The 10,479-nt window shown below is 37.4% G+C and overlaps 1 protein-coding gene across 4 annotated transcripts in view; it reads right to left on the minus strand.

The window, feature by feature from the left end:
- Wrn (WRN RecQ like helicase) overlaps positions 1 to 10,479 on the minus strand; it is a 132,339-nt gene that overhangs the window by 77,792 nt on the left and 44,068 nt on the right. For all 4 annotated transcript variants that reach the window (XM_028768204.1, XM_028768202.1, XM_028768203.1 and 1 more), the window contains 3 exons: positions 4,522 to 4,948; positions 2,726 to 2,806; positions 1,123 to 1,261 (listed from right to left, as the gene is read on the minus strand). In XM_028768204.1, the coding sequence (XP_028624037.1) occupies positions 1,123 to 1,261; positions 2,726 to 2,806; positions 4,522 to 4,948 (647 nt within the window). The remainder of the gene's footprint in view (positions 1 to 1,122; positions 1,262 to 2,725; positions 2,807 to 4,521; positions 4,949 to 10,479) is intronic.

Genomic DNA, 10,479 nt, shown 5'->3' on the forward strand with positions numbered 1-10,479 from the left:
TGACTCTACAAATACCCATCATGACACCAGGCAAATCCTCTGATCACCACTAACGTCCTAGACCTGGGCTTGTGCTTCACACTTTAGCAGTAATAGAAAAGAGAGGCCCAGCGGTCTGCAACTGGGAAACTTGCAAGATCTAAAATCCAGAAAGGAGCGAACCAAAGCAAACAATAGAAACGCCAATATAAGTTTCATATTAGAAATAATTTTCAATTAATGGTAAACATGAATTGGTATCCCAAATTAAGTATACAGAAAAACTTCATTTAGCTGTTTGAAACTAAATCTACTTACCTAAATTCAGTTCCCCTGATCTGATTTAGCTACCTATCCCATTTAGTTAGGTAAATATAGCTACTTAAATCTTTAGCCAATTATTTCAACTGTGCCACACAGCAGACTACATTGGCTCTCCCAAAGTGCCCAGCACTGTCCGTCCTTAGATGCAAAGACTTGCAAGCAGCCAGGAAAGGATGAAACACAGATTCTAAATACACCATCATGAAACATGAAGAGTAAGTATTATCGCACATCTTAAAAATCAAACAGATGGCTACATTTAATAAAAGGAAGCAAAGAAAAATATCTCATCAATACATTTGTAAATACTTTCCAAAATGATTTTGAAATGTCCACATTTTCCCACCACGAGATATTCTAAGTATAGTGAGAGCTCTGCATTTTGAGAAGACTACAAAATTGACAAAGTGAGGATGATTGTCTACACTTAGATGACAATTCTATCATTTGCACACTCATTTACTATTCTATACATTTAATTTAATATAAGGAAGTTCTCTGGCATGGCACTTGTTTAAACCATAAGCTCCTGAGTGGCAGACTGCATATATATGGATCATTTACAATGGCATGCAATATAAGCAATCAGTAAACTATTTCACCACTGTCGTTGGGACCCAGACCAAATCTTTCACTTCAGGATTAAAGGTTTCATCCACCACAGTGCCAGAGAGACAAGAGCACTGAGGAATTGAATGGTTGGTTTGCAGACTAGAGAAGTAACTATATGCCACCAACTCGTTAAACTTCCAAACACCGGAAAACTGGCACAAAACCAAAGTCAGTGAGAGGTGAGTTTGTTTCCAGCCTGTTTCTTACCCTCTTCTTCCTGCTCCTCTCCGATGGCTTCATCTCCCTCTCCATCTTCCTCCTCAGGAGGAAGGCTCCTGTTGCTTCCCGTTTCCAACCATTTAGAATGAGTGGGCTCCACCACGTCACTATTTAGGCTTTCTAAAGACTGGAAGTTTAAAAGAAATTTGAAGCAGAACACTGACAATACAGTATCTTTTTACCGAGTACAAAAGGAGGGTTATTAACGAAGCCTACAATTTGGTTGAAAACCGGCAGATGTGCAAACAACAGCACAAAAGAACATGTGTGCTCCTCTATAAATATGTACTGAGGATGGCTTCAGGGCACAAGGCCAGCATGGAGCATGGCCAGCATAAACAAGGTTCATTAATAGCATATAATGAACGGCCTCTGGGAAATCTATCGTAAATTTTAAATTTGCATAATTTAACCAGTTTTTTTAATTGGATTTCAATGTTTTAAAATTCTACATGGTACAATGAAAAATCTTAATGCTATTTTTAGAATAAGTTTTTCTATGTTACATGTCAGTTTCGCTTTCTTGAGAAAAGATGATGCTTAAATTATGAGCAAGCAATAAATGTGTTTTGGAATAGTAAAAAAATGATTCAAATAATTTTAGGAAAGAAATAATACTGAGTTGAAATAAAGGGGTTTTTAGTATGTATTTTCTCCCTCATTTCAAAAATATTAGTATATTTCAAATTACTTTAACCATAAAACCTTTTACTAAGGAGTGACACAGAATATTCATTTAACGTAAGTTATCTTCACTTTTTATGAGGCCTTCTATTTTTTTAGTTTTGTTTCAAGAATGTCCTTAAAAGCATAGCGAGTATACAATATATGTTACAGACACCCACACACATCCTGTACTTGGTACCACTTGAACCGAATGCACCAGAGAAAAAGATAACTGGTAAATGGATGGTGATTTAGCTCCTATTTCTTAAATAGAAGCCAGGCTCCCTGGTAAACCGTGATGTTAGCAATGGACACCAACGGAGAGGAGAGGACTCAAGTCGACAAGTTAACTAGGAAGCCACCTCCTACGTCTATGTCTTCTCATTTTCCCCTAGATTTAACTAAACCGTGCCTTTCCCTACGCTCCCAGTCTGGGTTTTCCCATCTACACGTGGTTTCTGACACATGATAAGCTGGAGGTTGAGTAACGGGATAGAAATGCATAGATCCAAGCTTCAGCCTTGATAACAGAGTAAACAGCCATTATAAGGTTACATGTGATTAGTATTAAAAACCAACAGCAAGAAAAACCAAACACTGTAAGTGATTGAATTAGTAAAAACAGAATGTCTAAAACGTAGCGAATACATGAAGAAGAAATCAATTTCCTGCTAAAGTGCTTAGTCACTGCCCAGATCCCAGAGAGAGATGAACAAGGACACAGAACTCATGTAAGAACTCTTGATGTTACACCTAAGACTACTTACACATTAGGAAATATAAATTGAAAAAATTAAAGTCTAACATTATACAATGGGTATGCATTTCACTGTGGTGGCATCTGATTTAGAACCGAATAATATTTTAATTATTAAAGTGTTTTTTAAAAAAACTTGAAGTAAGTTTTTCTTATGTTCAAACGTACCTTCAGCATCTCCATTTCTAAATCTTCATCACTTTCAATTATATAAGACGAATCATTTCCATCATCGTTGGGAGATAAGTGCTTTCAAAAAAAAGTATTTCAAAGATTAATGTCCTGTGTGATTGATGCTATACTCCCCCTTGTTTTCAACTAGAAACATTTAATAGGCAGATGTAGAAAGCATATTTATATGTTCCCAGCGTGAGTACACAGAGGAAGGGAAAGGAAGAAGAATGAGTTTTTTAAACATAATCAAAGAGAGAGAAAGAGCGTGGTTAAAAAGACAGGCAAGTTAGATAAACAGATTTCAAGTAGAATCTACATGCAAAAGAAGAGAAAGCGCAAGATGCAGGCCAATCCAGGTCCTGCTGGGTCTCCCTAACTTTCCAATATATGGCATTCTATACAATGTTGAAAAAAGTCGGTACAAACCAAGAAAATCAATGGTTTTCTCACATATATTGACTTAAAAATATCGAAGACTAATACACAATAAGTATATTATCTTTCAATAAATCAGTGTTTTACAAAGATCATCTATTTGAAAAAGTACTAGATATATTATTTACTTGATCTGTTGTTGATATTTGGATATGAAGAATCTTTACAATTATTTGGCAATCCCAAGGAATCGGGTGCCTAACAAGCTGCACACACGTGTGCACACACAAACACACACACACACAAGCACGTGCACAAAAAAAAAAAAAACAAGAAGAAATATGAATAATTCCCCAAATGCATCATACTTAATTTGGCAATGGGAAATGGAAATAGCCTTAATTAACATGCTAATTTAAAGCTATTAAAATTTATTAAAAAATATTTTAACTGAGTAAGGTTTTGTTGCCTTCCAAATGCAGTCTTAAATAATAAAAATAATAATGCTAATTATTATATAATGAAATTGCAACAATTGGTATAAAACATATTGGTCAAATCAAAATCATGAGCATAATTCTCTATTATGTAAAAATATCAAAATGCATATCTAATTAAAAATTTCTACAGAATTAGAAAGATGCACATGTAAGCAAAAGACAGCATTTTCTAAAGAGGGAATCTGGTTCACAAAAGGTTGGAATGAGTATATTTTGAAATTTTTAAAACAATGAACACTTACATACTCAATAGAAACAATTGAAAAACTGCTGTAAAAATCAAAGAATTATATATAAGACTGGTTTTCCATTTCTATAATGAAATTGAGAGATTTAAAGCTATTCAATCTTTTCAAAATCTAAAGTAAAATTTGTTATTGCAAAGAAAAGAAAAGAAAAAACCCAGAAATGATAAATGTCTTCAGTAATTTGCAAGCTAATAAGAATTTGGAAAGAGACAAGAGTTTCCTGGCTCTCCAGGTCACAGTATAGCTGCCTGTAAATCAAAATATCCTTTCACCCTAACAAATAATTTCTACTTTAAGGAATAAAACCCACACCACAAATCAAGTTTGGATGAGTAAACACTTAGGAAGAATCCGCCAAAAAAACTATTACCTAGCATATAAAAAAAAAACATAAATAGTAAAGCAGCAAATTCTTTCACTTATACAATTCTACTTATTGTATTAAGTGGCTCTCACAAGTTAACATGGCCCTCTGTATTTTTAAATAAAGTTTTATTGAAGCACACAGGCACAACTGCTTGCATGTGTCTATGGCTGCTTTACAAAGGATAAACTAAATAGGTGCAACAGAGACCATGCATGCCACAAAATCTAAAATGTTTGTTTTCTGTGCATTTATACAACAAAGTAAGCCAACCACCGATGATATTCCCTCTCAATTTGGTACCTCAGAAAATCGGTGAGAAACATCATTATGTTTTTCTTCTTCAGCTTGCTGTTCCAAATCTTGGAGTTCATATTCTGAAATACTGGGCATCAAACAAGTTCTTTCCAGTTCTTCTCTCAACAGATTGTCTTCTATTTCATCTTCGGACTCACCTTTTTCTTGCTTCACTTGATTTCTAAATACATCAGCCTCCTCATGCTTCACTAAACTGTCAAGTGCTGGGTCCCATGTTTCTTCTTTAATTTTAGGAAAAGTAGTATGTTCTTCAATCTGTTTCTCTTTTTCTCCGACAGCAGCTGAATCCTCTGATGACCGTAAATTAAAACTACTGCTTGGCTTCGGCTTAGTCTCGGTGTCTGTAGGGCCACAGATCACCTTTCTCAATGAACACAGATTTTCTGAAATACTCTTCAATATTATAGGAACCCTAAAAAGAATTCAAGAGGTATTATTCAGCTCTAATTTGACTCATCATAAAGATGAGTTTTAAAGGTTCTTACTAAACAAAAGCTTACTAAGGGAGACCTATTGGACTAAGACTGTTCCTCATTTCCACGTGGCCACATGTGAGTGTGAGTAGCAGCCAGCGTGCCCGGGTGATTGGGTACTTCTCATTGTAGAAGTAGCCTTGCACATTTGCTCAGAGTCAGTAGCACTTGGTCCCAAACTCATTATGTCCCTAAACTACATCAGTAAGATATGGCCACAACAACAAAGCAAAAACTATTTTGTAATATTCTGCACTAAAAACATAAGAAAAGCCAACAAAATTCTGTTAATAAATTGGTCATTTTTTAATAAATTTGCTGAGAATGAAAAACTCACGGTGTTAAAAAAAAAAAAAAACCCTCAGAGGTTTTTTTTTCAGCCTTACCAACTTATCACATGACATGAAAGAACAAAGTTCAGGTCTTAAAAACAAGGTAGAAGAAATGTACAGTTCAGTCAAAAAATGCTAAATCTAAAAAGATGCAGGCACAAACCACTCAGGAATCCTGCAATACAAAGAAAAGATCAAACCTATGAAAAGTAGATACCGAGGAAAGAGAAGAAATTCATGTAAAGGCACAAAAAATATTTTTAACAAAACCATATAAGAAATTTCCCCCAATCTAAAGAAGGAAATGCTTTTTAAGGTACAAGAAGTATATAAAAAACTAAATAGACAGGACCAGAAAAAATAATAATGAGCATAATTCTCTATCATATGAAAATATTAAAGTGTTTAATTAGAAATTTCTACAGAATTAGAATGTTTCACATTCAAGCAAAATCAAGACACAATCAAAAAACAAAACAAAAATGTTCATTGATAACTCTCAATTATAACGGTCTGAATTTTACAATAAAAGGACACAGAAACACTCTCTTCCAGACACAAGACCGATACACATATGAACTCCCAGGGACTGTGGCAGCTTGCACAGGAATGGCAAAGGTTCAATCCAGACAAAACCCAAGTACCCCTAACCAAAAGCTTCTTTGAAAAAGCTGGGAAAGAAAAAAAAAATCAGTTTTCTCTAATTACGTATCACTGGGTCTATCAACCACATTCCAGGGCAGGCCCCATGCCCAGGAGCAGATAACCAACACAAAATGAACTCCTTGCTTTTTCTGTAGGCTTTTTATTTCATTTTGTTTGGGTATCTGTTTTTCCTTATTGGTTTTTTTGTTTGTTTTGATCTTTATTTGTTTGGTTGTTGAAAGGGTTGGGGGATAGAGAAAACACAATGATATAGTATATAAAAATTTTAAACAAAAAAATTATATCCTATAGCCAAAATAACTGCAAAGGTTATTTTGCAAAACTTATAACTGCAAAAGTCATAAGAAAAAAACTTTAAAATTCTCAGAACTTTGTATTCACATGACTTCAAGTATGCTGAATTATCACCCCACTTTAAAGGAACTAAAGTTAGAAATTGTAGGTAACACATTCTGAATGTAGTGTAAATAAGAAACACTGTGCAGAACTCCAAACAGCAGGACTACTTTAGTGACGATTCTGTGATGCTTGCCTGGAGTGCACAAGGCCTCAAGCTCAATCCTCCGTACTACGGAAAGAAAAGCTACCTAACAAGTGAAGAGATTAGAGAAAGACAAAAGATGGCGATAAACCAAGAGACATATGTTGTTATGGAATCAGTGCTTTGAGCTATGTATTCCAATTTTTCAGTATTTAACTCAATGATTTATAAAATCAGAAATGTTCATGTAGCGCCAGTCAATTTTCATTTTAATGCTTCAGATGAAACAATGTTCTTCCTTGAGAATAAACCATCAAAGTCTGAGTTGTTCCAGGGGGTTGTCCCTACACTGAAAACTCATTCTTACAAGACACAGAGAATCAAACGAGAACTGATCAGACGCTTCGGCTTCATCCTGCCAGTGAGCATTCAGACTTGGAGAAGGTATTATGCCACCTGCTGGGGGTGGCGATGTCATCAAGGGTCTTACCTAACTCTGTACCCTGTATGCTACAGTACCAACCTGCCAGCAAGACTAGTCTAGTGGAGAATCAGTGACACGACTGGGGGTCAGGTGGCCAACAGCAATCCAGGGATTTGAAGCCTGGACATTCAGGGGTGGGGGGTATGACTGGAAGTATAAATATGATCAAAGGCCTTTGGCTAGGGAAATCACAGGCCCTGGCAGAGGTAACTACTACTGACATGTTGCTAAATAGACACTTATCACATTGCCTTCTAAATATGTGTTCTTACCCATAGTGCTGCTCTCGGTCTGCGTCAAAGAAGCTTTTCCCAGTGGGAAATGGCTAATGAAGACTCATAATGATCACAGTGCTGAGCATAAGTGAATACTGTGTGCTCAGCCTGAATTGGGATCTCTATGACGCCTTCAATGGCCCGGTGAACATCACAGAATGGATGGACAGATGAGAAGAGGCAGACGATGTGGGGAGTGCTGTGAAACATTGCCATCTAAAATCATAAACACACAGCAGCTGTGGCTACCTACATAAGACCTACAAAGCACAGAGCCTTTCACCACTGCCATGTGGACGGGAATGCTCACAAGAGCCCCACCCATCCTTCCCTCGGGAGCTGTTGCTTGGCTGCCAGGCAAACAGTTGTCATTCTCTTCAGTAGTCACTGGTAAGTTGACAATGCCCAGTCAACAGCTTCTTAACCATGCTCATACAAATACTCCTAAATAAATTTGGTGTCACACACACACAAACACACATTAGACATGAAAGAAGGAAAGCAACTACTTAAGTAAAAAGGGAGTCAGCAGGAATCGGGATAAGAGAGTATAATGGAAAGTAGTTATGATCATAATAAAATGTATGAAATGCTCAAAAATCAAAACAAAACTACACAACTAACAACCCTCCCAAGTTTGGTTCAGCCTTAAATAGTCCAAGTCTGTATTAATACAAACAAAATGAAGATCAAAATTAAATTCAGGGCTTGGAAAGATAGCTCAGCAGTTAAGAGCGCTGGCTGCTCTTCTAGAGGACCCAGGTTTGATTCCCAGCACCCACATGGCAGCTCACAACTGTCTGTGACTCCAGTTCTAGGGGGTCCAATGCCCTCCTCTGCACCTCTCAGGGATACATCGTGCAAGTTGTCCACAGACATACATGCAGGCAAAAAGAGTCAAACACATAAAATGATACCAAAAAAGCTTTAAAACATGTTAATTAAATTCAAAATCTAATAACAGACTTATTTTAAAATAATAAAATTTTATAAAGTTTTTTATTAGTCAGGCTGGCCTTGAACTTGGGATTCTCCTGCCTCCACCTCCTGAGTGCAGAGATTACAGGTATGTACCATGGTTCCTGGGAATTTTGTAAATTTTACTATATACACAGTATATGATTATATTTATATATGTATACTGCTTATACATAATAACCATGCGTAAATAATGCGGTAGAAGCAGGTATGATTCAATTTAATCATGAAATAAATGTGTTGCTATAGCAACAGTGACCATATTATAATGTCTTATTTACCATGCACTCACATCAGAGTAAGACATTACCACTTACTCTAACATAAAAGGTTCATCTGTGAAGATATACATGATAGCATGCACATTTCCTTCCTTAAGATTCCTATCATGTGGGCTGGAGAGACTGGCTCAGCAGTTAAGAGCACTGACTGCTCTTCCAGAGGTCCTGAGTTCAAATCCCAGCAACCACATGGTGGCTCACAATCATCCGTAATGAGATTGGATGCCCTATTCTGGTGTGTCGGAAGACAGCGACAGTGTACTCATTAAATAAATAAATAAATAAATAAATAAATAAATCTTAAAAAAAAAAAAGATTCCTATCATGCGGGCTGGAGAGACTGGCTCAGCCATTTAGAGCACTGACTGCTCTTCCCAAGGTCCTGAGTTCAATTCCCAGCAATCACATGGTGGCTCACAACCATCTGTAATGGGATCCAATCCTTTCTTCCTTCCAGTGTATCTGAAGACAGCTACAGTGTACTCGCATACATAAAATAAATACTTTAAAAATTCCTATCATGCTCATTAGTTAGCAGCAGACAAGCTCCACACCTAGCAGAATGTTAAGTACACTGTAGCAATACCATAGCACACTGAATTTAAAATAAATGACTAAACAATACTAAATAACATCAATCCTATCAGGGTCCTCTGAGACAAAAACAACTGTTCCTTTCTAAAATAAACTTCAAACTACTCTGCTGTGAGTTTTTGATGCTGATAAAGCCTACTTAGCTTGCTGTTATAAAGCAAACCATTAGGTATATGTAATTAATACTAAGCATGTATTCTGTAAAAATCAGAAATTCGTGTTTAAGAAAAGAACATAAAAGGTGATAGAAATTGGTACCAGGAGTGGGGTATTACTATGCCAGACCTGAACAGGCTGCTTTGGGGAGGACTGTGGAAGGACTTTGGAACTTTGGGCTAGAAAATCCATTGAGTGTTCAAAGCTTGATGAGCTATTCGGTGGAGCTTGGAAGATAAAAAATGTTGAGAGCAATGCAGACAACAGAGGCCTGGCTTGTAAAGCTCCAGAGGGAAGTTTGAGAGTCCCTTAAAGACTCTATCAGGGCTATTTGTGATTTTGAGTTGAAAATCTAGTGGTTCTGGTTAGCTGGTGCTGAAAAGGCAGCTGTGGTCACCCAGAGACTAGAACCAATAAAATAAAACTCTGCATCACTGGGCCAACTGACACTGGTCATCCGGAGCTGAGACATTAGTGGTGACTAAAAAGAGAACAGCCTCATTGATGGGAAATCTTCTGGGAAATGTTGCCTCAGAGTCAGCACACAAAAACTGTATTTCCCTCAGGTAGCGGAACTTGAGTAGTGGACAAGTCACACAGATGGTACTGGCTTTAAGACATGAAAGGATCGTGAACAGCAGCTGAGGCTTGGCACTGCGAGAGTCCAGGAAAGGTCTCTGGTGAAGGTGCAGCTACAACAGCAGTTAAAGGCCCAGGATTAAAGAGCTTACGGAGAAGAGCTGAGGCTTGGCGCCATGAGGAGAACCCCGGAGGCACTCCTGGTGTAAGTGCAGCCCAGCTGCGGCAGGAAATCCCAGTATTTTGGAGTTGTCAGTGTAGTCGGATGACCATCAAGAACAGAAGCCATAGGATGGAGCCAGCCAGAGCCTAGAATACAAGCTCTGTGTGCTGTAGAGGGTGGGGCTGGAGAAATGACCCAAGCCCATTGGAGCAGCCCAGGAGATCAAGAATGGATCCCAGACATTGGACATCATCGCACTATTTACACTGCTGGGAGTATGTTTTTGCTTTGTTAAGATGGTGACTGTCCCCTAGCTCTTCCCTCTTAAAAAAAGCATTTATGTCATTTTTTTTTTTATTTTACATGAGCCCACAGTTGAGAAACTTTAAACTTAGAGAGAAAGAGAGACAGAGAGAGACACATATGAGAGACGCAGAGAGAGAGAGAGAGAGAGAGAGAGAGAGAGAGAGAGAGAGAGAGA

This window comes from Grammomys surdaster, unplaced genomic scaffold (assembly GCF_004785775.1).
Source record: "Grammomys surdaster isolate TR1022 unplaced genomic scaffold, NIH_TR_1.0 185, whole genome shotgun sequence".
NCBI classification, from domain to species: Eukaryota; Metazoa; Chordata; class Mammalia; order Rodentia; family Muridae; genus Grammomys; species Grammomys surdaster.